Source organism: Rattus rattus, chromosome 2 (genome assembly GCF_011064425.1).
Source record: "Rattus rattus isolate New Zealand chromosome 2, Rrattus_CSIRO_v1, whole genome shotgun sequence".
In the NCBI taxonomy this organism is placed as follows: domain Eukaryota; kingdom Metazoa; phylum Chordata; class Mammalia; order Rodentia; family Muridae; genus Rattus; species Rattus rattus.
Window position 1 is genome coordinate 192,747,978 of NC_046155.1, and position 27,883 is coordinate 192,775,860.

General features: G+C 47.1%; 1 protein-coding gene and 1 long non-coding RNA gene across 2 annotated transcripts in view; one reads left to right on the forward strand and one right to left on the reverse strand.

Annotated features, from left to right (window-relative positions):
* Serac1 (serine active site containing 1) overlaps positions 1–23,989 on the forward strand; it is a 35,584-nt gene extending 11,595 nt beyond the window's left edge. The window contains exons 5-17 of the mRNA XM_032894750.1: positions 95–184; positions 1,308–1,439; positions 1,747–1,868; positions 3,531–3,659; positions 6,797–6,910; positions 8,188–8,350; positions 10,450–10,600; positions 15,203–15,344; positions 16,104–16,198; positions 17,309–17,406; positions 18,265–18,447; positions 21,278–21,421; positions 23,795–23,989. Coding sequence (XP_032750641.1) covers positions 95–184; positions 1,308–1,439; positions 1,747–1,868; positions 3,531–3,659; positions 6,797–6,910; positions 8,188–8,350; positions 10,450–10,600; positions 15,203–15,344; positions 16,104–16,198; positions 17,309–17,406; positions 18,265–18,447; positions 21,278–21,421; positions 23,795–23,931 — 1,700 coding nt within the window. The 3' untranslated portion in view covers positions 23,932–23,989. The remainder of the gene's footprint in view (positions 1–94; positions 185–1,307; positions 1,440–1,746; positions 1,869–3,530; positions 3,660–6,796; positions 6,911–8,187; positions 8,351–10,449; positions 10,601–15,202; positions 15,345–16,103; positions 16,199–17,308; positions 17,407–18,264; positions 18,448–21,277; positions 21,422–23,794) is intronic.
* LOC116892856 lies at positions 11,171–21,275 on the reverse strand. The gene is made up of 5 exons (XR_004386979.1): positions 20,323–21,275; positions 18,204–18,457; positions 17,977–18,094; positions 11,891–12,061; positions 11,171–11,662 (listed from the first exon to the last, which is right to left on the reverse strand). It is a non-coding gene; the product is annotated as an uncharacterized LOC116892856 (long non-coding RNA).
* Positions 23,990–27,883: the final 3,894 nt, after the last annotated feature.

Genomic DNA, 27,883 nt, shown 5'->3' on the forward strand with positions numbered 1-27,883 from the left:
GATAAGCTTTGGAGCCTGGTTTCTGTATCTGTTTGAAGTGTTGGAGCGTGATGCCCAGAGTGCACATTGGTCTTACTTGCTGCCATCATTTTAGGGATTGTTTGGCAGGCAAGAAAAGAACTTCACAGAGCAGTAAGGAAAGTGTTGGCGGCGGCAGCCAAGGTACTGCGGAGCCCATTTGCTGGTACGTGTAGTCACGGGTCCTCATCAGCGGTCCGAGCGTATGGACAGCCAACCAGGCTGAAACATTCACGGCTTATCAACTGTAAGAGGCTGGTGGAAGGGCTTCCTCTTGGCTGTTTACTTTTACAGCTTGAGGCCTTTGGACAGTTTCTTCCACTTTTGTGTCTATACTGTTAAGATAGTTAAGTGACTGCTGGGAATAAGTATTCTTTTATAAAATGGCTAGAATTTAAAATCTGTAAGGAAGTCACTCCCATGTTTTCTCATATCATCAAATCTCCAACTTGGAGTTAGCTCTAAAATGCTGTCCTGGCCAGGCGTGGTGGGCCACACGTTTAACCCCAGCACTCAGGAAGCAGAGGCAGGAGGGTCTCTGAGTTGGAGACCAGCCTGGTCCACAGAGTGAGGTTAGGACAGCCAGGGCTACACAAAGGATGCTAAGAACCTGAAAGGGAAAAAGTTGTCACGTCTGCGTAGGTGGCTTACGTACGTGCTGGTGGTTCTATGGCCAAGTGACCGTGGCAGTGATAAGAATGTGCTATGGGTGTCTCTTTATATTGAATCTGCTTCAAAATCAATGTTCAGTGGAAAGAGAAAAGATATACCACATATTAAAAGTTAACATAGACCACTAAACAGAAGTACACATAGTACATGCTGTAAGTATAAAAAATAATATGACAGAGCTAAGATCAAACGCTCGGTCATCATCTGTATCTGTTTTTAATGTTCCCATTACAGTTTCCAACTATGAGGTTACCATCCAGTGTAACAGTGAATATTGAAATATTTTGGAGCTGGGAAGATGGCTCAGTCAGTAAAGTGCTTTCCCTTCATGTGTGAGGATCTGAATTTAGATAACCTAGAACCCACATAAAAAGTCAGTACATAATTATTACGAGCCTATAACCTCAGCGCTTGGGAAACAGAGGTAGGAGGATCTGTGGCTTACTGGCGAGCTGCTTTAGTGCGAGACCAACTCTAATATCTATGAATGCATGTGGTGCACACACACAAATGTGCACACATGCGAATAACACACACACACACACACACACAAATGTTGTCTTAACTGTTTATGTTGCTGTCTGTGTGTGTGTGTGTGTGTCTTACTCCTTTCGCAGGTCCCTTCAGCACAGTTGACATAGAAGATCATGACTGTGCAGTGTGGCTGCTCCTGAGGAAGAGCCGGCAGGACGATCTAGCAGCACGGCTGGAGGCTGTGCGGGAAATGTCAGAGGCTCACCACTGGCATGGTAATGAGGACCGTGGATTGTGCTTAGCCCCTGTGTTCTCTGCTGTATTCGAGAAGATGTGCTATAGGAAGGAAAAAGATTCTGGCTGCGCACGCAAACACACACACACACACACACACACACACACACACACACACACACACACACATTTGAGGAAATCCTGCTGAGTAGTGGAAAATACTTGGGAAATTTGGAGTTACAGTTGTAAAATAGTTAGGAGTTGGGATGTTTTCAAGTACTTGTTCATTTAATCTTGTGATAATTTTAAGTTGGCCTTGATGTTAACAAAACTGTATTTTCACAACAGACTACCAGTACAGGATAATTGCCCAAGCCTGTGACCCGAGGACCCTTATTGGTTTGGCACGAAGCAAAGAAAGTGATCTTCGCTTTTTTCTCCCACCCCCTCCTTTGCCGTCTTTAAAAGAAGTAAGCAAGCATGTTAATAAGGGAGTGAAAACGCATGTTCCTAGAGTGGGTTCTGATAAACTTCCATAGCGAGCCGGTGCCTGACTTTGAAGAGCAGGTGAGCTGGACACAATGGAGAAGTCGTAGTTTCCACACAGTTGTGATCCTCATGAGGGCTGTCTCTCTGCTGCTTACTGCCCTTATGAGTGGAGAGAGTCTGTTCTAGGTAACTTCACAGCATGTCAGGATCCAAAAGAGGGGGCCTTATATGAAGCTTTTTTGTTACTGCTTTACAATTTATTTTCTTTTTAATTATGTGTACCTGGATGTGGGTATGTGCATGTGAGTGCTAGTGTCTAGGGAGGTAGAAGAGGGCAACAGATCCTGGGAGCTGGAGTTACAGGTGGTTGTCAGCCACCAGATGTGAGTGCTGGGAACCAGACGGCAGAAGCAATGCATGCTCCCAACCGCTGAGTCACCCCTGCATGTTCCCGACCGCTGAGTCACCCCTGCATGCTCCCGACCGCTGAGTCACCCCTGCATGCTCCCGACCGCTGAGTCACCCCTGCATGCTCTTAAATGCCCAGTCATCTCTGCACCTGCCTTGTTGTGTTATAGAACAGATTTTTCTCAACTTGAGCTCCCTGACGTTTTACATCACTAACTTTTTATGGGAGAGGCTGTTCTGCATAGTCTAGGACATTTAGAAACATTCCTGGACTCTGCTCCTAGGATCATAGGGGTCCCCCAAGTTGTAACAAAGAAAGTTGTTTCCAGATGGGGATTAGAAATACCCTTGGTGAGAACCATAGTCAGAAGCATGTTTTTTTTTTGTTTGTTTTTTAATTTATATGTATACAGAATCCTACCTGTATATATGCCTGCATGCCAGAAGAGGGCATCAGATTCCATTACAGATGGTTGTGAGCCACCATGTGGTTACAGGGAATTGAATTCAGGTCCTCTGGAAGAGTAGCCATTGCTCTTAAACTCTGAGCCATCTCTCCAGCCCCAGACACATGATTCTTGTGCACCTTTTTTAGAGGAGAAAACAAAACTGAAATTTGATTTAAGCAATCATTAGAAAAATAGAAATTGAATGCAGAAGGTATTATCAAGAAAAATGAAATATTAACACACTCCAGACTTAAAGATATCCTTAGTTAGTAAGGGTACAGATCATTTTGAGTCAAGATATCAAGAAGTCCTAAGGTAAACATTGAGTTACGATTTTTTAACAGCCTTTTTTTTTTGTATGTATATTTTTAAGACTTATTTTATGAGTATGTATGGGGCCTGCATGTATATACATACACCACATGTACACTGAGTGCCTGGAGAGACCGAAGAGGGCATCGGTCTCCTGGAACTGGAGTTATAGGTGGCTGCGAGCCATCACGTGGGCGCTGGGAACCAAACTCACATCCTCTGCAGAAGCAGCCCACGCTCTTAACCACTAAACCACCCGCCAGCCCATGTAACGTGTCTTTAAGTGTGGTAGCATAGAATTAAAAATAAATGGTTGTGTACCTTCACTCTGGTGGATGAGTGCATTCCAGATTGCAACTGGTGTCCGTCCTCCTTCCTTATGTGTGTGTATATCCTGGCCCCGACTCTCGGCTGATCTTGTTGCCCTCAGTTGTGGAGTTTGTGTCTAAAGACTTCCTCTGGGTTTTATTTCAGGACTCCTCCACCGAAGAGGAACTCGGGCATTTGCTGGCTTCTTTACCTCAGACAGAGCTTGATGAGTGTCTCCAGTATTTTACATCATTGGCTCTTAGTGAAAGCAGCCAGAGCCTGGCCGCACAGAAGGTCTGCTTATATCTTATTTAGCAAATGTTTTGAGTGCTAACACTTTTCCAAGGCACTGTGCGGGGGTAGCAGCTGGGCTCGGTCATTTGCCCAGTTAGACACTGTACTCCACTCTGGGCTGCATAGTGTCAGGAAATCACAGAGAAAGGTGAACTTAGGTATGTATAAGAAGGATTCAGGGGACAGGAGTTAGCTCAGGTTATGAGCTCATTTACAGCATTGCAGGAGTGAACTCTGGTCTTGCACCTTGAGAATCAATAGTCAGGACTGGGGTACAGCTCAGTGACGGAGTGCTTGCCTAGCATGCTGTAGACTAGGCCTGTGTTCTAACTGAACTCCAGCTTTGACTATTCAGCCCCCTCTCCTTGGAGTATAGCAAGAATCTTGGATTTATTGGATCAAATCTGCCCTCCCTTGACCCAGCCCTAACCCTCTCATCTTCCTCTCAGGGAATGGCACGGCATCCACCCATTGGCTAAAGTTGCAGCCTGGTGGGCCTGCTCAGTCCTTTACACGTATACAGCTGTCTGCAGCTGCAGGGTGTTGCTGTGGGGCACATGTTGACTCCGTTTACCCTCTGAACTGCTGCAGCTGCCTGCTCTTTTTCTGCATCCTCTCTACAGAGTCGGCTTCTCTTCCTTCACTTCCTCAGTAATCTTTAAATCTTCTCCAGATTCCTTTTAGGGTGCTGGCTCTCCCTCGTGATTGTGTCCTTCCTTGGATTTTTGGATAAACTGATTGTTTTCCAGAGAGTTCCACATACCACAGAGCAGGTTTTGTTTTCTTTCTCCTTGAAGGTCTCTTGAAGGAATTCCATGGAGGGACACATAAAACATAAGCAAAATTGAAGTAAGCAAAGACAGATAGAGACAGAAAGACAGACAGATACAGTCTGTGTGTGTGGCAGGAATGGGCAGAGTGGTCTCTGTTGCAGATTTTAAAGAAGTTTTTGATTTATAAGATTGGTGGCATATTCATAGAGTAAAGTGACCCTTTCCCTGTATACATTGTAGTGGATCAGACCTCCCTTCTACAGGATTTATTCCCATAATCCTCTAGAAAACCCTACAAAGAGGAGGACATAGACCCTTTGTTAGTGCACATTTGTGGGGAAATGCCCTGGTGCCCTAGTTTCTGACATTTCAGGAACAGCCTGCCAGTGACGTCACATGTTTAGCCACAAACAGGCTTTCTGAGCCTCAGGAGCACAGCTGCCAAGAGATGGCTGCCTTGCTGACCTTACCACATCCAATTCCTTTCTGAGACTGCTCAAGGATCGTGGTTGATCTGACAGTCTGCTGGTTAAGACATTTAGTTTTAAGTTGAGGTTTCACACTGAAGTCTGGGGCCTGTGTCTTACACAAAGTGGAGTGCAGAACAGAGGCTGTCCATAGGATTCTTTTCTCATAGCTCCACTACTCTGGTCTGTCTTCTGCTTAGCCCTTCATGGCAGCTTTTCCCATACCCTCTTAGAAGGACATTTCAGTTCCTTGCTTTTTGGTGGAGATCTCAGATGTAGCCCAATGGGACCTAAGAAGGCATCTTCACCAAGCACAGCCGAGGGCCTGCAGGCACTTACTGTCGTTGCTCATCTCCTGGGTTTCATGTCCTCTCCAATTCTAGCACCCAGGGTTTCTCTTGATCTCTTTTTTTTCCTTAGAGCTTTTCTGTTTCTAACGACATTTGAAGGATTTTATACATTTTCCTAGATGCGTGAGGTTGCTTTCTGGTGCAGCCAGAGTGATCTTACAAACATTTGTGGGAACTGCTCTTGTTTCTGCCTAAAACCCCTCCAAAGGCTTCCTGCTCTACATTAAACCCAAGCCCTTTACCTTTAATGTTGGAGGCTTGCACAGACTAATTACCAACATGGCTGCTTGCAGGTCAGAAGCAAGTATAGCAGGAACATGCAGTAGACAGTTGTGGTATGTGAAACCTGCCCTGCAAAGGGAGTGGAAGCTGACAGGTCAGAAGTCAGAGGGCAAGGCTGGGCTGAAGCCTACAGTCTCGTCAGCATTGACAGTGTTCCTCAGCAGCCCATGCTGCTGCCATCACCATAACTCTGAATAATGGCATAGTACCTAGCATGTGTTAGTATTTGCCGCTCTTCATGATATATTCCTGTGTGTGTGTGTGTGTGTGTGTGTGTGTGTGTGTGTGTGTGAGAGAGAAAGAGCAGTGTGTGTGTGTGTGAGAGAGAGAGAGCATTGTGTGATTTTGTGTGTGTGTGTGTTTGAGAGAGAGAGAGAGAGAGAGAGAGAGAGAGAGAGAGAGAACAGTGTGTGTGTATAGGACAATATCAGGGATCTTCAGCTATTTTTAAAAATTTTTATGTACATTCATGCTTTGCCAACATGTATGTCTATGTGAGGGAGTCAGATCCCCTGGAACTGGAGTTACAGACAATTGCGAGCCACCATGTGGTTGCTGGGAATTGAACTCAGGACCTCTGGAAGAGCAGCCATTGCTCTTAATCATGAGCCATCTCTCCAGCCTGTCTCCCTTGCCTTTTGAGACAGTGTCTCCTTGTATCTTCAGCTCACCAATTCAGCTAGACTGGCTGGCAAGTAAGTCACTGGGATCTGGGCATGTCCCTTCCCTTACTCAGAATCAGGGTAATGGGTGTGTGCCACCAACTATTTTTTACGTGGGTGCTGGGGATCTGAACTCATGATCCTGCAACAAGCACTCTACCCACTGAATTGTCTCCCCGTGTCCCTAACTATACTTATATTCCTAGTGAGCTTCACTTTCAACTGGGAAGAATTAAAAGCTACCATGTTTTTAATATTTTTGTTTGGTGAATCTTTCCCCTTTAAATTTTGTATTTGGGCTTTCAGTTGTCTCTGTTGCAATAATCTGTATGAACTAGAAAATGCTGGCAGATGACACCAGGACACTTTGGCCAGGTGGTAAAGGTGTCACTTCAGGAGAGGACACAGAGGAAAAGATGTCAGACTTGTTCTGGGAATCCCTCCGTGTCTTTTCTATTCTAATAAGCAGTAGAAATTTGCATTTGCATAACATCCCCTTTAAGTTTCCAAAGTATTTTGAGACATTTACATACTTGAAATCTCTAATTTGTATGTAGTACACAGTTAACAAGATGAGTTTGTAAATCTTTGTCTTAACTTCAGGGCGGACTATGGTGCTTTGGAGGAAACGGGCTTCCTTACGCAGAAAGCTTTGGGGAAACCCCCTTAGCCACAGTGGATATGCTCTCTCTAGAAGCCATAGTAAAGCACTCAGAGGTAACTGGCATTCCACGGAAGAGCTTACTTGGAAATGAGTTTGCTAGACGGGGAGGTCCGGGGCGTCTTAGAGGGCTAATGGGAGGTGCAGTAAAACGATCAAAGTGCATTCTCAAAGAATTAGCAAAAATAGTTTTAAAATTCCACCTTTAGCTGTTAGAATTAATAATTTGGATCAAAACATGACTTTCATTTTTATTACATTTCTATTTTTTTTTAATTCTTTTTTTTTAAAGATTTATTTATTTATTATATATAAGTACACTGTAGCTGTCTTCAGATACACCAGAAGAGGGCATCGGATCTCTTTACAGATGGTTGTGAGCCACCATGTGGTTGCTGGGAATTGAACTCAGGACCTCTGGAAGAGCAGTTGGGTACTCTTAACCGCTGAGCCATCTCTCCAGCCCCCACATTTCTAATTTTTTAAGGCAATTTATTTTTGTGTGTGGGTGCTTTGCCTGCATGTATGCCTGTGCTGTGCACCATGGGCATGCCTGGTGCCCCTGGAGGACAGAAAGGACATTGGATTCCCTGTAACCTCAGTGTAGGTCCTCTGTAGGAGGGCAGATGGGGTTTTTAAACCACTGAGCCACTTCCCCAGTCCCTCTTTACACATCTTAATCAATAAATCACCACACATAAGGAAGTGCCTTTGTCTTTGGTTTGTGCTGTCTTCTTTCCTAAGGTCGCTTACACACTGGATAGTTAACTTCCATTAAACTTCCCTTAAAAACCCCGTCAGCTGTAGAAGGTAGGACAGATAGAGAGGAGAGGCAAATATTGCATGGCTACACACCTAGGTTCCGAGTCCTGAGAATCTCTAGGCATTTTGGCATGGCGGCCTTTGCTTATTTACTTACTTGACAGGCTCTTGCTGTGTATCCCCGTGTGTGTGTGTGCCACCATGCCCAGCAATGAATGCTTTAATAATAATAAAAAAGACAGAAGCCTGCTGGTACCCACAAGTGCCGTATAAGCACCGCCTGGAAGCAGGTTGGGCACAGTGTCAGTCGCCTGCAATGAGGTGTGCAGTGCAGGAATTTGTGTTTGCACCTGGCATCCTCGCCCACACCCTCGAGGTTCTGAGCTGGACACTTTAACCTGACTGAGGTGCATAGCTCTTTAAGGTCGTCTTTGATTCGCACCTGTGCAGCCGAAACTAAGCAGGAATGAGAGGAACTGCAGCATCGTAGCAGGGCGGGTGGGGTGGGGGTGTGTGTGGGAACTCACATTGGGATGTGAGCTGTAACAGGAGCTCTGTCTACTTGTGCTAGATACCCTCACACTGTGACTATATTGAAGCAGGCGGGGGCTTGCAACTCCTGCAGAGACTCTACCAGCTTCACAAGAACTGCCCCAAAATACAGAGAAGTGTCCTGAGGATCATTGGAAACATGGCTTTGAATGAGCATCTTCACCCTGCTATCGTCCACTCAGGTAACAGCCCTGTGCTCTGAGTGTGCTGTGCTTCGCTCTCGCGCTCCCTCGCCTTACGCTGCATTACTTCTCAATGGACCTAAAGCTCTGCTTAGGTTTCTTGGGCCCTTTGCCGCCTGCTGCTAGGGTTGTGCACTCCACACTATAAGGACTCAGCTGAAGGACAGTGGGGGACACAGGCTTTGGGAGGAAGTTTGAATTGTTGGCAGCGGCTCACAATTGTCTGTAACTCCAGTTCAGGGATGACACCTCACACCAGTGCACATAAAAAAGCTAATAGACAAACAAACCCATCATGATCAAGGAACCTTAAGGGAGGAAGTTTTTTGAGGTACAGTTGCAGTGGGATCAGAGTCCAGAGGCATGGGAGCAGGAGAGACAAGCTGAGAGCACACATCCTGAACTATAAGCAGGAAGCAGGGAATGCAAACTAGATGTGCAGTGAGACTGTGAACACCCAAGGCCACCTCAGACCAAGGCCACACCTCAGAGATAGGCATTCTCCACCAAGGCCACACCTAAACATAAAAAAACAGAGCCACCAACTAATAACTAGCTGTTCAGATATATGAGACTATGGGGGACATTCAAATCATCACATACACATAAATACATACACATGTGCATATATATGTATGTATATGCATATGAGTATGTAGATTCATGTATATATACACATATATTAGAAACTGAATTGACACTTAAGGTAATCTTTAGATCAGCAGAATTATTTATTTATTTATTTATTCATTCAGTGGTGGGGTCTTGCTCTGTACCCCTGCCTGGCTTGGAATTCACTATGTATAGCAGGCTATTCTGAATCACAGATCTACCGACCCGGGACTAAAGACATGAATGAATGTTTTGGCTGTATGTAGCTCTGTGCACAGCATGTGTGCCTGATGCCATGGGAGCCAGGAGATGATATTGGATCTACTAGAGCTGGAGATAACAATTGTGAGCTGCCTATGGGTGCTGGGAATTGAACCCGTGTCCTTGGAAGGACAGCCAGTGCTCTTAACTTCTGATCTATCTCTTCAATCCCAGATCAATAGATTTTAATTTTAATGAAATCAAGTCAGAAATCAGAAAACTTTATGAAAGCATGAAAAGACCAATATATTACCCTGTTAGAACTAAATGTGACCTCTGGCATATCCACGAGGTTTGATAGTTCTGGGAGGCAGAGCTACTCTATTCTCCTTCCCTTCCATAACCTGCGTGCTCCCTCCGCCTTACTCCCCTCCTCCCCCCACCTGCAGCATGGCCTTCAACTCAGTAGCTGAGGATGACCCTGAACCAAGAGTCCTACACTTCTGCCTCTGCCTGCTGAGTTCTGGACCAGGCAGCACTCATTTTCTTAAAAAAGTATTTCTTCTTAAGGCAGAATTTATATTTGATTTGAACCTCGCTTGTTTCAGTTATCCGAGCTGGAATAAGATTTTTAATTTGTATTTGTGAAAGCCTGGGCCCTTCAGCAGACCCAGCATGCACTCATAGCTAACAGCTCTCACCACACTCTCCTGCTCCTGGTGCAGATGCATTGAGGACCAGTGATGCTGGGAGGTCAGTTCCATTAACAACAGTGTATTACCGTAGTCTCAACAATTGCCCGAATAGACTCCCAGTGTTCTCACTACCAAAACCATGGCCAGTGCAGCAGTGCACACTGTATGTGTGTTTGAGAACAACACAGTGGGCTGGCGAGGCTGCTCAGAAGGTATTCTGAATTCTAGGTGTGATAAGGAGTTCATCAAATTCATTCGTTAAAAAATAGTTTCCTTGCCTGCACTCGGGGTTGTTGATAGATTTCTGATCTTCATATCAGCCCACCGATTTTTAGAGTCGTCCTTAAAGCAGACCATCAGAGCATTTTGCCTCTGCTGAGCTCACCTGCAGTAATTGCTGTGTGCTTATTTTGTGTGTAGGCAGAGGCCACTTGCACACGCCTTACCTAGCCACCCTCAGAGGGCTGTGGTTGGGATAGCACAGCTTCGTGCTGTGGGACTCAGAGGTTCTTAGGACAGAATTGAGCTGGAGCATCTCTGTGCAGCTGAGACCGTGTGCTTCAGTATTCAGGATATCTGTTCTCTCCTCAGGCTGGGTCTCTCTCTTGGCAGAAGCCTTGAAATCCTGCGACATTATGGAGGCTTCCCACGCTGCCAGAACCCTGGCTAACCTGGACCGAGAAACTGTGAGTGAGAAATACCAGGACGGAGTGTATGTGCTCCACCCCCAGTGTCGGACAAGGTGAGCTTCTGGAGGATTTAAGGGACCACTGGTTTGTTTGTTTTGTTTTTAAACTGGAAAGTGATCTTGTATGCAAATGGAAGAGGGGAAGACTCCAGAAAGGAGACCTAAGAACCAAGCCGTAGCTGCAGATTGGCCAGCCCTGTTCTACTCTCCCTGACTCCTGAGAGGACAGACTTGGAGTCGGGGTCTAAGAAATATTGTACACCCCCTAGATTGATTTCAGAAATGCCAGGGGTGGAGGAGGTATGTGGGCAAGGAGGCCCCTCAGGTGGTCTGTCCCTGGGGCCCTCCAGGCCCTCCTGTGTTCCTCACAAAGCTCTGGGCCTTGATGACTAGGTGGCTGCTTTGTATGGGCCTTCCTCTCACAGCCCTTCCCTAAGTCCTGGGTACACATGGGTACAATTTTTTTTTTTTAAAGGAAAGACATTCTTGTAAAGATTTATTTATTTATTTTGTATATGAGTACACTGTAGCTGTTTTCTGACACACCAGAAGAGGGCATCGGATTCCATTACAGATGGTTGTGAGCCACCATGTGGTTGCTGGGAATTGAACTCAGGACCTCTGGAAGAGCAGTCGGTGCTCTTAACCACTGAGCCATCTCTCCAGCCCCCTGGGTACAATTTTTTTTTGCAGGAAATTAGAAGTAGCAGTGGGCTCCTCCATCTCTCCCAGCTCCTTCAGTCTGACTGCAGGAAGTGGTGCATAAAGAGACTGAGGGGAGACAGTGGCAGGCCCCTCCCTCTGACCCCATTTCCAAGTTTGGGGGGAATGAAGGGCTGTCAGAGCCCTGCTCCCCTGACCATCAGCTTGGGGTGCCTGCCCCAGAAACTCATTTCTCGGGGAGCTCTATTCCATTCTTCAGGTGGGAGTGAGGCAAGATGAGAAGGAAGCAGGGTCCTGGCAGGAGGCCCAGTGCCTTGTGCTGGGGAGGCAGGGTGAGAAATCACCACATCACGGGAGAACCTGACAAATCCAGTCCCAAGGCCACTGATGCTCGCTGTCTAGCTCTCATTAGGATCAGGGGCCCCTTGCAGAAGATTCCTTTTAAAAAGGCCTCTGCAAAAAGAAAAATGGATTTATTGGTTCAGTCTAATGGCAAGTAAAATCTTATAATGACCAATGCAGTCCCGGCTCTCTCTCCAGCAGGAGTTAGAGTTTATTTATCCCGAGCCGAGTGATTGACCATGTCTTGGGCAGGCTTCAGGCAGCCTGGGATGACATGTTCCAAAGCCAGCCTCTTAAGAGTCACAAAACAAGAAGAAAGTCACAAGTAAATACATTTACCGGATATTCTGGTGGGAGCAAGATGGGAGACAGCAAAACTGGGAAATTCCTGAAGTAGGTGTCACCATCACCTGGTGACATTTTAGCTTTTGGCTGATGTAAACGTTGGGGTCTATTTGGAGGCATCTGAAGGAAATCAAGTCATTTTTTCTTCACATCTTAAAAACATTTCTGTAAAACAAAAACAAAAAATCCTCGTTTGTTTTTAAAAGTCTGCAAAAGAGAGAGGAGAGCAAGGATAGCCCCCTGGTGGTGTACAGTGGGAGTGCTGGTTAGCACAACAAACCAACCAGTCAGACCCTGAGGCTTTGAAAGGTCCACTGGCTAAGGAATGGACCAGCAGCGGTGCTCCCTCTGCCACCTTTCTGCTTTTGTAAGTGGGGACTTCATTCCTTTGCACACATGCGCGGGCTATTTAACCTTTATCTGCTGCACGGTTAGTCAGAACCTTATTTTGCCACGCTGATTCTCAGGGCAAAGAATTTCACACAAGCACGGGCTGTAATGGTTTATACTTCTTTCGCATACCTGACAGTTCCTTTCTGCTTTATATTTCTTTTCTTTTAAAGAGTTATTTATTTATTTTATGTATATGAGTACACCATCACTATCATCAGACACACCAGAAGAGGGCATCAGATCCCATTACAGATGGTTGTGAGCCACCATGTGGTTGCTGGGAATTGAACTCAGGACCTCTGGAAGAGCAGTTGGCACTCTTTTTTTTTTTTTTTCTTTTTCTTTTTTTTTTTTTCCGGGGCTGGGGACGGAGCCCAGGGCCTTGTGCTTGCTAGGCAAGCGCTCTACCACCGAGCTAAATCCCCAACCCCGTAGTCGGCACTCTTAACCACTGAGCCATTTCTCCAACCCTGCTTTATATTTCAATTCAAAGCTTTTGAGTCTAGAAAGATATTTTCTTAGCCTGGCTTGGGAGGCAAAGGCAGATGGATCTTGGTGTTCAAGGCTAGCCTGATCTACAGAGTGAGTTCCAGGGTATCCAGGGCTACACAGAGAAATCCTGTCTGGAAAACCAAAACAACAAGAAGTATGTTTTCTTGACCTATAAATAGTTAATTAGTGAGCAGTTTAAATCCTGATACAGGGGTACTTTTGCTGAAACCCATCAGCTTTCTGTTCAGATCCACCTTTTCTCTTTACTCTGGGCCATGGAGAGCCCACCCCAGTGACCTCATCCTCTCTACACTCCTCAGAGTTAGCCCTTCCCAATGCTGTATCCATGGAACTTTCTGTCACATTACTTGTCTCTAACAGGCACACTGGGGCATCGGAGCCTGGTGTGCCACTGCTGTGGCTGGAGCTCCAGCTTTTATCCCCAAATTCCCACTGCATGTGAGCTAAAAGGACAGATTTTATGTGATCAGTTATGAGCTCATTTGAACTGAATGCTTTTGGGGGGGCTTTATCATGTGTACATACCAATACCGTATTCAGTAGCACACAGAAATATGTACATTGATAAACCAAGATGAACCTTTATGTTTAAACATGTAAAGCAAAGCAAACTGGCCAGTTTAAAAAGAGGTAAGAATCAACATTTTTAACAAAATGAATTAAATTAGAATCATCTTGTTTGGTTAAATTCTAAAATCTTTTATTCCTGCTATTGTCTTAAATAAATTTCATATTACCTAGGTTTAAAGTGTATCTTTTGTACTTTTTTGTTTCATTTCAGTTTCATAATTAATTCTTATACATCTGTGCTTTAGAGCGGATGATCTTGATAGCAGCCTCTCTGGGCTTAGTAGGAAAAACAGTCCAGATTCCTAAAAACCCATAGTTACAGAGAACAAGAGACAGCAACCTCCTTAGCGAGTCTGAAAGACCAGGAACCAACAGACACAAATGAATGGCGCAGCCTTCCGTCAGCAATCATGAGCGCAGACTGGGGGACACAGGGCACAGTAACAGCAAAGCAGAGGGCACCCAGCACAAATGAGTTAGGAATGCTGTGCCTCTGAGATGTGAAAGGAGCCAGGGGAGACATTGTGGCCAACAGCGAAGCTTCATACACAGCTTGAGCTGAACACACAGTCTTTGCCCACTGTGAAAGCTTTCGGCCCAGGGGAAATCAAAGTCAGAATACCCTGCTTGGTCAGTGGGTGATCAGTAATTCTGAAAGCCCCAGTCAGTCCAGGGCTTATCTAGGGAGTAAGGCAGGGACTAATCCACCCCTTTTGTCTAATCCTGTGTTCCACGTGGGGTCACTGGAGAGGGAGGGGTAGGAGGAGGAGGCAGGGTCGGAGGAGGGCTGACAAAGGTGACCTTTTTTAGATTTCATCTGTGATTTTGATACAGTGTCTAAACTTTTCTTGTTTATTTTTCATGTTTTAAAAATGTTATTTTTCTAAACATTCATTAGCTTATTAATAATAATTAATTGGCAATTTTATCTGTAGTTTAGCGAGTTTAAATTCCACTTATGATTTTTGCTTCTGCCTAGGACTTTTAGTGCACATACATGAACACATACAAAATTGGCAATGTCAAATGGTTTCCATTTCTTACCGCTTGAATTAATGTCATTTACTAAATATTAAGCCAGCTGGACTAAAAATGATAGTTTTTCTGTAAACATTTTCCCTTTCCTTGAATTTCCTTTTCCACTTTACTGTCTTTTCTTCTCTCTTCCCTGAACATTGTGATCCTCTATGCCAGCTGGTGGGGTCTGAGTTTGCGCTGCTTCTGGGAGCAGCCCCCTTTGTCTCCCCTCACCACTCAGGTGTGTCCTGGCTGTTACAAAACAATGTGACGGAGGTTAAGGTGCCGGGTGACCCACCTGTGTGTGTCTTTCCGGCTGAGCCAGTAAGTTTCCTTCCTACTCTGGAATGAGGTGTGTGTCTTGGGTCTTCCCACGAGGCCACTGCATGTCCTGTGGATGTCCCCTGACATTTCTCATATCTGGTGACTTTGCCGTTATAATAGCGTGTTCTTGTCTGACGTCTTAAATACCTCAGCTGGTATGTGGACTGTGGTATGTGGTATGTGGAATAGACTTATTTGAAGGATAACGGTGAGGTGGCGACACTCACATGCTGAATCATGGTGTTTGTTACGGTCGCCGAGGTTGGTCTGCATAACCGTGTCTCTTCACTGAAGGAGCAGTGAGTGCGCTGTCTGCTGTCTCTGCCAGAGTTCCTGGATCCCTCAGCACCCTGCGTTAATAAAGTTTGCCCTAATTAAGTCTCCTTAGTCTTGTCAGCCTGCTGACGCCTTCCCGTGAGAATGCTGTGTAGCTTGCCGCAGTAGTAATGCGTTTATTCTGCTTCTTTTTAAAACTCTGTTTCCTCTTAGTCAGCCCATTAAAGCCGATGTCCTTTTTATTCATGGCCTTATGGGAGCAGCGTTTAAAACCTGGCGCCAGCATGACAGCCAGCGGGCTCTGACTGAAAATGCTTTGGTGGATGAAGACAGGTACACTACATGCTGGCCCAAGGTAAGGAGAGGCAGCTGTGCCACAGCCCGCACACTGGCACTCACTGCCACTTCACCGTCATGGCTGCGTCCCTGTCCCGAGCCAGTGGGGCTTCTCTCACTGCTGCTTCTTCCTCCTGGAGACATTCTGGGATTTTACATCATCAGCGGGGCTTGTGGTCCCTCGTGTGTATATTCTGTGGCTCTAGAATAATACTCCACGGTGAAACAGTAGGGTATTCACTCACTGTTGATACATAATTTAATAATACAGCCAGAATTTACTGGCTGTAATAGCCAATTTATGGCCTTAATTATAAAATAGAAGCGCCTGAGCGATGGCGCTCTCCTTAATAATTATAAAGTAGAAGCGCCTGAGCGATGGCGCTCCCTTTGCATGTCTTTGGCTCAACTGTGGGATGAGTTCATGGGCTGAGATCTATTCCAGTTCATGCAGGACAGTGCTTCCATGTCAACAGTTTCCAGGGCTTCGCTCCTCTTACTTCAGCTCTCTCTTCTCTCCCATGATGCTAAATCCTAGGGACATCAGCGCCCGGTTCCCAGAGACAAACTGAGTTTCCATTCATTTCCAACTCTCCTGTCTCAGTTACCCAGCAGAAAGTAGTCTGTTCTCTCCCACAGTGTCTTCACTCCCCACCGCTTTTCCAGTGTCTCTGTGGTGTCTGTACGGGAGGCCTCTGGCTACAGAGAGCAGTTAGTAGGAGGGAGCTGGACGGGGAAAGCATGCTTCTGCTCGCTCACGGCTTTCTCTTTTACTTAGACATGGCTGGCCAAGGACTGCCCCGCTCTTCGTATCATATCTGTGGAGTACGACACGAGCCTCAGTGACTGGAGGGCAAGGTGCCCTATGGAGAGGTAACAGACGGGAGGGAGGCTGGGAGGAAGGGAGGAGCGGCCCTCAAATGCATCCTCTGCCATGGGAGGACTTTCTTGTTTATATCACAGACAGGGTTTATTTTCTAAGACCTGGGGATGGACCCCAGGTCTTGTGCAGGTTAGGGGATGCTCCAATTTGCCGCTGTCGTCGTCCTCTGGAAGGCTTTAGTACACAATAAGTAGTAGAAAGTAACAAACATTAGAATATGTGTTGAGCTCCTGACACAGCTCATGCAAGCCTAGAATCATAACACACCGCAGATCTCTAGCAAAGCCTCCACTTCCGCAGGGAGGAAGTGTGCTTGTGTGTTCACAGTCCTACTGGCTGGGGAAGCTCAGGGAAAAGATGCCAAGCAGCTTTGACTGGTGTCCCTTTTATGTCCTAAGGGGTAGTTACCTCCTGGTTTCTAGGACCTAGTAGTAGCCTTGTCCCACCGGTGGCTCGCTGTGCAGGTCAGCGAGTGCTCGGCAGCCTTGCTCACAGAGAGCTCATCTGCTCAGTGGCATAAAATGGTGCTTGATGGGCAGGCACCACATGGGTACAGGGGCCAAAAGAGGGCACGTTGGCACCCAGCCTACCCCTCGTCTCCCAGAGGAGCACTGGGAATCTTTGCTTTCAAAAAAGGTAGTGCAGATGAACAGTGTGAGACTACAGACTGCTAAGCTATGGAGAAAACTTCCCTTTTGGTCTGAAATCCCTTATTTTGAACTCTGATCATCTAGTATTTCTACACAAACCCAAGTAATGGAAACTTAATGTCTGTAGGAGTAAACTCAGATAATCAAGTCTGGGGCAGGCTTATTGTCAGGCTGTGGACAAAATGGGACCCCATACTTAACTGCCTCGGACAGCTGGGATAGGACCCATGTTTGACCTGTACAAACTATTCCAATAAGGCTGTTTGGTATGAGTGGCTGTTGAGGGCTTAGGTAGTCCCAGCTACGTTAATGTGAGCAAGAGAGTAAGATCGGCATAGCCTACACTCCCGAGTGGGCACCTATAGCATTGAACAATAAATGTTCTTAAGTTAGGCCATGAGACGTGGAGGATGGATGCCTCCCATCACACTTGGTGTTTTTGTTGTTCAGAAAGTCCATTGCATTCAGAAGCAACGAACTTCTCGGTAAGCTGAGAGCTGCTGGCGTTGGGAAGAGACCAGTGATATGGGTCTCACACAGCATGGGAGGTAAGTATGGGCTGTCTTCATAGACAACCATCACTAAAGTTCTGTCTGCCTGTCTGTCTATCTTAGTCTCCCCACACCAAGTTAACATCTGTCTGTGTTATTAGAAGGTGGGGGACAGTAATACCAGGCTGGGTCGGGGGCTTAGATTGATGACCTGGTGGTTTCATGCGGTCATATGAGTCAGATTACATTGTGGGATGCTTATCACTAGGCTCCGAGAAGCCAGCATTGCCACAGGCCTCGGGCTTCCCTGCCTTCCCATCCACGCCTCCTCAAATGGCTACTTCAGTCGCTGCTGTGCTGCTGAGGCCTGATCACAGGTTTTCTGTGGAGCCTGGCTCCAGCTGCATAGCTTACTTCTCCTGTCCCCCTATGCCCTGTGCCCCCACCCCCCCAAACTAGCTCTCAGCTCTCTCTGCAAGCCGAGCTTGAAGCCTTTGCCCCAGGCTAGGGTGTTTGATTAACGGGACTTAGACTGAGGCTCAGCCAAGGTCCTTTGCTGAGAAAGGTGGATATAGCCCTTCTGTTTCTCAAAAACCCACTGTTGCCATCCCTGGGTCTTTGTATTACCTGACTGGGGAACATGGTTAGGTGCTCTTGGTCATAGCAGCTGACCTTCCTCGGTGGGACCCGTGACTCTGGGTGTGGGTGGCAGTGACTAACACCTACTTCACAGAGGCAGTGAGATCTACGAGAGAAAGGCGTGCAGGCTGAGGTCTCTTAACTGCTGGTAGGTGCAGAGCGAGGCATTCATGTCCTATTTTAAAGTCAGGTTTCTTACATTGGAAGGCACTTACGTTTAAGGAGGAGTAAAGAGGAAGGGAACAACTCACTCTCCTCTCTCTCCTTTGTGGCTAGGTCTTCTTGTCAAGAAGATGCTGTTGGAAGCCTCTCAGAAGCCAGAACTGAGCGCTCTTATAAACAATACCAGAGGGATAATTTTCTACAGTGTCCCTCACCACGGATCACAGTTGGCTGAATACTCCATTAATATTCGATATCTTCTCTTCCCCTCTCTGGAAGTCAAAGAACTCAGCAAGGGTAATACTTTCTGTTGTGAAGGGAATTGAAGTTGTAGAACATTAAATACAGGAAGGAAGGAAAAAAAACCCATTTCTTCCTTAAATGGACTATTGTATCTTTTTTTTTTTTTTTTTTTTCTTTTTGTCAGAGCTGGGAACTAAACCCAGGGCCTTTCGCTTGCTAGGCAAGCGCTCTACCACTGAGCTAAATCCCCAACCCCGGACTATCTTTTTTTTTTTTCTTTTTTTCAGAGCTGGGGACCGAACCCAGGGCCTTTGCACTTTCTAGGCAAGCGCTCTACCACTGAGCTAAATCCCCAACCCCGGACTATCGTATCTTTAAACTTGCAGATAGTTTTGTTTAGATTATCCATGGAAAAATTTGGGTTCGCTTCTCTTTTCTTCGTCTCTCTTTGCCCCTAGGTAGTTATCCTCTCTAGAACAGCTGTGACCATTAAGTTATCTCAGCTACTTAAACCTAAGCAAATTATGGTTTTTCTCCTAAAGTAGTAAACTGCCTTTGTCCATGAATTTGGGAAATTATCAACTCTCACAGTATACATAAAAACTTCTGAGCCAGCCTGTTAGTTATAAAGCACCATGTTTTGTTTCATAGCCCAGCATATGCTTACCTCTTTGTGCGTGGAAGAATGTGTTTCTCTGCTGCTTTGGACAGAGCATGAGGTTTAAGAATCTGTGTTAGGCTCTGTCACTGTGTATCGAGTGTTTCAGGTTGTTCTCTCTGGATGGTCTTAGCATAGTGGAAAGTAGGGTCTGGATGTCTCCAACTATTACTGAGTTACTCTGTCTCTGCATTGAGATCTAATCTGTGTCTCACATGATTGGGTGGTTCTGTTTAGATGCATGCATATCTGAGGTCACTTGTTCCTGTTGAACTGACTCTGTGTGCAGCCGTGCCTCTTTACTGTTTCTCACTTAGAATATGATTTGTCTGATAAGAGCACAGCCGACCCGCATGAGTCCCTTCTTATATTCTTTTGGGTGGAGAATATAATTCATTCATCTGTAGGGTTAGTAAATGTGTGGTATAAATGCCATTTTGTTAACTGTGTTCCTTTCCGCCTCACGTTTGTATGGTTTGGTGGCTTTGGGAGTCTTTGTTTCTTCTGGTGAGCATGTGTGTGCGTTCCTTTGTGACCTTTGATGATGGCCATCCTATCTTTCTGCCATAGTCTGCAGGTGGTGAGTCATTTTTGAAGGTAGTTTTTCCTGGATATGCTATCCTTGGTGGCAGTTTCTCCTTTAATATCTTGCACAAGTTACTCCTTCCTTTTCTTGCTGTTTGACAGGCTTTTAAATTTTGCTTTGGTGCAGTCTAGTCATTGAGTGTCTCTGGGGTCCTGAGCGTTTGCACGTGGACGTCCATATCTCTGCATGGTTGGAGTTTGGCTGTTATTTATGGATCGAGTTTTTAATTGACTTTCACATTTCTTCAGTTTCTAGTGTTTCCATAGTATTAATAGTTTTATTCCCTTTTTCTTCCTTCCCTCCTTTCCTTGTTTGACTGAGTTCAAAATGAAGCCTGTCATCAAGCCCACATTCTGCCTCTCCTCTTTTGATTCTCTTACATTTCACTAGTTTCCTTAAGCTCACTATCTAACTCCTTTGTAGCCATTTTATAGATATCTTTCAACTCTATTTCGGAGAGTTGAATCTTTTCCTTCATGGTGTTAAGCTTCCCTTAGTGGGAAGTGCATCCCTCTGTGGATACTGTGCACTGAGCATAGTATTCATCCCTCTGCTTTAAGAAGGTCCTGAGGACTGAGCACAGGTAATGCTGGGGGCTGCTAAGCATAGACTTAGGGTGTAGAACCTAAGAGATCTTCCTACATCCCATAGGATAACTTAGGATGTTAACAAGAGTGATGGTTACCAGATATGTAGAGCTGAGGGGCTCAGATGACCCCTTTCCAGGTCTCAGGTGCTTCCTTGTTGCCAAGTTGCTCACAGACTACCTCTTGTCAGCCATCTTGGCTGAAGTGGTGGTTGTTTGTTCATATCTTTTTGCTTTGTGGTCTGTTGTCTTCTCAACTCATTCTGAAGATACTAGAGTGCTCTGTGTGTTTCCTGTATTCCCCAGAGATAGTATGAACTGACTTCTGATGTCAGTTTCCTTCTGTTCTCCCCGGTGCCCCCAGCTAAGATTACAGTCGTGGAGCCACAGCTGGCTTTCCACACAGGTTTTAGGGATCCAAGCAGGTCCTTATATGTGTTAGTAGGGTTCTTTCTCTAGAGAGCAGAACTGATAGAACTTATGTATGGGATTTATTAGAAAGGCTTACACGCTGTGGTCCATCTAGTTCAACAATGGCTGTCTCCTAATGGAAAGTTCAAGAATGCACTATTGTTCAGTCAGGGAGGCCAGATGTCCCAGATGGTCTTCAGTATGTCAGAATAGCCTTCCCCCACCCACACCCCCAAGGCTTTAATGCCAGTGGAGCAGGAGGGAGGGCAAACAGGCAAAGAGCAAATGCTTTGTTCCTCCTTGACCTTTAGGACACCACTAGGTGGTATGGCCCAAATTAAAGGTGGGTCCTCAAGTGGTCTGGATATAAGGTATGTCTTCCTACCTTAAATGATCTAGTTAACTAAAAATCCCCCACAGGAGTGCCCAGTGGTTTGGGATTTTAGTTAATTCCAGATGTAGTCAAGTTGACATCCAAGAATAGCCATCACCTCAGGTTTGTGAGGCAAAGGCTAACCTGTCTAGCCAGCTCTCCTACCTGAGCCCATCGTGAATCAGAATCTTAATTTCCTCTCTGAGTTAGATACGAACACCTTTTATCCCAAAGGAGTGAATAGAACTGTCTCATTCTCGGATTTTACAGACTCTCCTGCACTGAAGATGCTACAGGATGAATTTCTGGAGTTTGTGAAAGACAAAGACTTGCAGGTGCTGAACTTTGTAGAAACACAACCAACATTTATCGGCAGCATGATTAAACTGCAAATAGTGCCCGTGGAGTCAGCAGGTACTTACTCTTGAGAGATGGTGGCCACTGGATACCTAGTGGGTGGGACCTAGCATTTAACAGATGTCAGTTTTTATAGCCAGTGTCTTAGGGATATATAGGAGAAGGTTTATAAAAATCCAGAATCTAAGTTTATTATTAGATTCAAATCCTCTGCAAGCACACAGCCCTGGCATCAGCCCCTCATCTCTGTTAGGTGACAGTGGCTGCTTCTCTAGCTCTAAGGCACCAACAGTAGCACCTGCATTGAGGAGAACACCTAAGCCAGAATAAGGGGCATGTATTCAACAAATTGATAGCTACATAGACATCTTAACCCCACTGATAAAAATGTAGGATGTATGTTTGGAAGACTTGGTAAATGGAAAATGGATGGGCAATATTCAAGCAGGAAATATTTAAGAAAAAAACCTAGTGTTAAATAGTTTTTAACTAGCTCCTCCTGGTGCTAGAGTGTAGAGCCTACATCCAAGCTCTCCTTAGATGACGCTGTCTGGTAGCCTCCCATATGTCTCACTAACTGAACTGCCTCCCTGACTAACCATATCCTCGACTTGATTATCATCTCCTGGAACTCCTTCCTGAGGCTGGCTTAGGTCCCGTCCTGGTAGCTCAGAGCCAATGGCAAGGGTTAGTGGCCAGGGACAGCATGTTTGCCTTAGTGATGATCCTGAGGTGGATAATGAGCTTTGTCTTATTTCTCATACACCACACAGATGCAAGTTCCCCACATCCTAAAGAAGCTGTCTAGCAGACTCCCAGGCCCCAGGCTGAGGCGTTGCAAAGCAGTCACTTGAAGAGTGCCAAGAATGACTGCCAGATACCTTAAAACCCTTAGAAACCTAAAGCAACAGCAGAGCCAGTCTCCCGACCAGCAGCGTTGCAGCGTTGCCATAGCAATCCCGACTGCCCTCTTTACCAATTACCCTCATCCCGCCACTCAGTGCTGGGCTCGCTGGCATCTCTTCTTACCTGCATCCAGGTAGACTTGTCAGACTGAGATCACATAACCTTTGTCATTGCTCAAGCAGCTGAGTACTAAAGTACTGAGTCCTGCCTCCTCACCTACCCTCTTCACACACCCCCCTCCACACACCCCTCCACACCCACCCTCCACACCCACCCTCCACACACACCCCCTCCACCTCCCTCCCACACCCCCTCCACACCCCTCCCCCCCCCCTCCACACACCCCACCCCCCCTCCACCCCCCTCCCACCCCCACACCCTCCCACCCCCCCCCCCACACTCCCCTCCACACCCCCCTCCACACCTACCCCTTCACACACCCCCCCCACACCCCCCCACCCCTCCACACCCCCCCTCCCCTCCACACACCCCCTCCCACCCACCCTCCACCCCCCCCACCCCCCCCCCCCCCACCCCCCCCCCCCCCCCCCACCCCCACCCACCCCCCCCCCCCCCCCCCCCCCCCCCCCCCCCCCCCCCCCCCCCCCCCCCCCCCCCCCCCCCCCCCCCCCCCCCCCCCCCCCCCCCACCCACCCCCCCCCCCCCCCCCCCCCTCCCCCCCCCCCCCCCCCCCCCCCCCCCCCCCCCCCCCCCCCCCCCCCCCCCCCCCCCCCCCCGCCCCCCCCCCTCCCCCCTCTCCCCTCCCCACCTACCCTCTCCACACACCCCCCTCCACCCACTCCCCTCCACACCTACCCTCTTCACCACACCCCCCTCCACACACCCCCCTCCACACACCCCCTCCACACCCCTCCACACCCCCCACACCCCCCCACACACCCCCTCCACACCCCCCTCCACACACCCCCACACCCCCCACACCCTCCCACCCCCCCTCCACACCCCCCTCCACACCCCCTCCACACCCCCCTCCACACACCCTCCACACCCCCCACACCCACCCCTCCACCCTCCCCACCCCCCTCCACACCCACCCCCCCCACACACCCCTCCCACCCCCTCCCACACCTACCCTCCACACCCCCCTCCACACCCCTCCACACACCCCCCCTCCACACCCCCCTCCACACCCCCCTCCACACCTCCCTCCACACCCCCCCACACCCCCCCCCCTCCACACCCCCCTCCACACACCCCTCCACACCTACCCTCTTCACACACCCCCTCCACACCCCCCCACACCTCCCCCTCCACACCTACCTCTTCACATACCCCTCCACACACACCCCCTCCACATATCCCCTTCCATACATCTGGTATTTGGGTCTGGAATGGTTCTCAAACAGTGTCAGTGCTCAGGCTCTGCTTAGAACACACAGAGATTTTAGGGAAAGAACAAACTGAGACTTACTTACTGGACATCCATTTTCACACAGGGAGTGAGAGTTCTGCTCAGGCAAGCATGGCTTCCCTTTGCTTTATTGACACTTCTGCTTTCTTCAGATTTAGGCATTGGGGATCTAATTCCTGTGGACGTCAACCACTTGAACATTTGCAAGCCGAAGACAAAGGATGCGTTTTTGTACCAACGTACTCTACAGTTCATCTGTGAAACTTTAGCCAGAGACCTTGAAAACTGACAGCTACATTCTTCCATGTTTTTGTGTGAATACAGTGCAGGAAACGTGGTGTTCTCCATCTCTTGTTAAGCTCTACGCAGTTCTGTGCACTCAGTGCACATGTGGTGCACACAGCAGAGTGCAGCTCTTCACACGAGCACTGGGAAATGCCCGAGTAGACCTGGAGGTCACAGAGGAAGGGTTAAACTGAGTTTCTATGGTTTAAAAGAAACTCCTTTGCCATAGGGTAGGGAGCAGAGCTGCTGTGGCTAGAGGGCCTGACCACCTGAGACTGTCCCAGCTTACCCACGAGTCCTGACAGGCAACCTAGCACACCCTGAGAGTGAAATCTGGGGAGAGCAAGCTAGAACTTACAGAAGCTGTGCTTGACCTGGGTACTGTGTGCTGTGATGTTTAACTATCAATATGTCAGTCACACATTTGACACTTCAGTGGCTCCCGCATGCCTGCTCGCACGTGCAGACCAGTCTTGTATGCTTCTGTTTTTTTTTCATATTGCTGAGAATAGTTGTTTTAAATATTCTTTCTAGGGTATTTTAATTAGCTATTCAATAATATGCTCCAGATAAGGTAAGGATCAGGTTATGAACAAACCTATCTGAAGCGATCAGGTACACTAACCACTTAGTATCAAGACTCTCAGATTCTCTGGCTCCGTAAAGTACATCTTTCCCTCATGCTCCCTTCCGAGGGACTTCTGCATGGGAGGATAGGAACTCATGCTGATGACCTGTTTTTGTGTTTAAGTAATAGCATTATTAACATGAAATTCTGGGTGTGTGTGTGTGTGTGTGTGTGTGTGTGTGTGTGTGTGTGTGTGTGTCCCTGTCCCTGCATGCATGTGTGCTATGGATCAAACCTGAAACCTTGTGCATGCTAGCCAAGTACTGTGTTAGTACGCTATGTTCTCAGCTCCAAATTTATACCTTCGAAGAATATAACTTACTGATTTTGGTATATTCAGAGTTGCCAGCTATGATCACTGTCCAATTTCAGACTATTGTATCATCCCCAAAGATGCTCTCTCAGCAGCAGGCAGTTCCCCTCCTCTGACCCAAACCCAGGAAACACCATTTCCATCTTGTGCATTTGCCTAATGGACGTTCATAAAGTTGGTAGATTCACCTTGGCGCTCTTAGCATAATGGTTCTTTCTTGCATTTCGTCTTTTCCTGCCTCTCTCTGCTACCTCCCTACCATGCAGTGAGCAGTTTCGCCCATCCCCCCATTCTCCCGTGATGCCCTGTCTCACACCATGGGACCAGTGACCATCGACTGAAACCATGGGCCGAACACATCTTTTCTCCTTTAACTCTGTTGCCCAGGTATCTGTCATCGAGGTGAACGTGAATACAGCCCTGCTTTAAAACTGCGATCTAAGAAGAGCTGTCCAGTGTGTTACTAAATTAGTGTTGCTGTTTTTCTGACAAGACAGTCAGCATTTCTGCTGCTTGTGTGATGGAAAGGCCACTCTCCATTTATCACAAAGGCGTAGACGAGGCTGATCACGCACAAGACCAAGGTGAAAGACAGAGCAAGCACAGCACTGGCAGCAAGGCGACTGTAGAGCAGCATCATCCTGAACAAAGATGCAGTGGGAAACAAATGTGCACCAGAGGCTGTGCACTAACGCACATCCCTCCAGCAGACACAGTGGCTGCAGGAGGAAAATAAGACCTCACCCAGAAGCAAGCTATTCACTGCAAGGGCGATGGGCAGGCGTGGCAATCAGCGGAGGCCCTGTGTATCTTTAGTGACAGGTCTGCCTGTTGACTCAGGGAAGGTGGACAAGGGTAAGGAATGAATGCCTGCTTTACAATGCAAACAGACCCCTCACAGGCAAGTAACCCTCCTACCTCACATTAGCAATAAGGAAGGAGGAAATTGCATTCTCAGCTAAGCCGCCCTTGAGATTAGTTATCAACATAATGAGCAGATGTGGTCAGGCTGCAGGAACTCAAGTGTTGATGAGGTCCAATGCTAGGCTCAGCTTGATTTCATGTAAATTAGTATGACAGAATGGCACTGAACAAAGTCTGGTATTTTATCATAAATGCACATGGACTTCTAGAATGTTAGTGAAAATTTATGGATACATCTGGAGTAAAACAATCCACAACTAAAAATATTTTAGTGAAGGGAGGGCCCTTACATCCCTGTGACAGGGTTAAAGAAAAGCCAATATGGCCGCAACTCTGACATTCGACAAGGGGCAAGGTTCAAGGTCGTAGGGGAGAGAAGCAACTCTGACACCACAGCGTAGATGGCGCGTCATTAGACCTTAGAATGTAGAGCCGAATGTGAAGCCAGGGCCATCAGAGGTGATGGCGTGTCAGCATAGGGTCATTAGTCGTAGCCCTCCTGGAGCAGGGCATCTGGGGGAGCTCCCTGTGGGCACAGGTAGTGTGTGGGAACCCTGTGTTCCTTAACTTCCGTTTCCCCATATTGACACTACTATTACTCCGCACGCTGCTGAGCTGAGCCCAGTCCAGCCAAGTACAGTTGCACTGTAGTGGGTGTGAGTCCATCTCCTACCCCCTGGGAACAGAGATCCTGCAGTCCACTGAATCCTTTCTTGGCCAGGTCTGAGTCACACAAAGAAAAGTCTTTACTGCTTCACCATTTTGAGATTACCAGTATATTTTTACTCCTAAGAGAAACAATATGAGTGACTATGTTCTGTGAACTAATTAGCGTAGAATAAATATGGGCAGGATTTGAAGAGTACATCGTCCCATCTGTTTCCATGAAGAGATGAATAGAAAGCACCCTTAGAGTTCATCCCCAGTCTGCTGTAAGGGTCTCTGGAAGACAGACTGGCCTCACCCAAGTCTCACACATAGGCAAGCACGATTACTATCTGTGTTATGTCAGTGGTCCATGATAGCAGCTGTCACACAGTAAATCTAAGGTTTGTCTTGTCTCTTTCTCTACAACTAGTTGTGTGTGTGTGTGCACACAGGTCAGAGGACAACATCTGGGAGTGAGTTCTTCCACCATGTGAGTCTTGGGGATCAAACGCAGATCTTCAGGCTTGCCAGCAAGCACTCTAACTGCTCGGCCACCACTCGGGCCCTCAAGCCATACACTTGTAACCTTATTCCCTTGCTTTTCAACCCGTTGTTGAGTCTCAGTTATTGAGAGGGAGAACCAAAACATCACACAGTAAGAACTAGTTACTGCATTTGAGGGAGGCTGACCAAAGTCCGAGGCTTCTCTTCACATCTAATAATGCGTCCAGCATCAGGACAAATTACCAGTCAAGATACACTGCAGGCTTTGATTAGTCACTGATCACTGGATATAAGTTTCCCAGTTTCCTTTCCAACAAGATGACATTCGAAAGCCAACGCTTTAACACGTGACTTCCCTTAGACGTGGCAGGGAGATTTAAGTATCTCAACCTTTAGCCGACTTTAAACCTTTGTAGGAATTTCTCAATAATTTCTAATTTCAGTCACCTTTATTTTAGCTTTTAGGAAATCTAAGAGAGTCTATACTAAGGTCAGTGAGACTGAAGTTGTCATCTTTGCCCCCAAAATACTGTGCTAAGCTGCACCATGTTTCAAAGCAATGGCAGCACAGTCAGTGACTAAGGCAGACCAAAGGCCAAAACTGACTCAACACTCACTGCTGACGTCATTCAACCAACTGCTACTGGCTTGAAAATGCCCTGCGGTTAAACACTGGTTTAAAAACAAGGCTATTCCGACTGTTGTCCTGTTTTCCGACTCCCACTCAGCACCCCCACACTGTCTTGAGACTGGGTCTCACTATGTGGCTCTGGCTGTCCTAGAACAATGTAGGCGGGGTTGGCCTTGAACTCCCAGAGAACCCTCTGCCTCTCACTCCTGAGTACTGGATTAAAGATGTATGCTACCATCTGGCTTGTTCAAGTCTTAATTCTGTACTTCTTTTGACTACAGTCCTGTCCTGGGTGTAGGTTCTGGGTA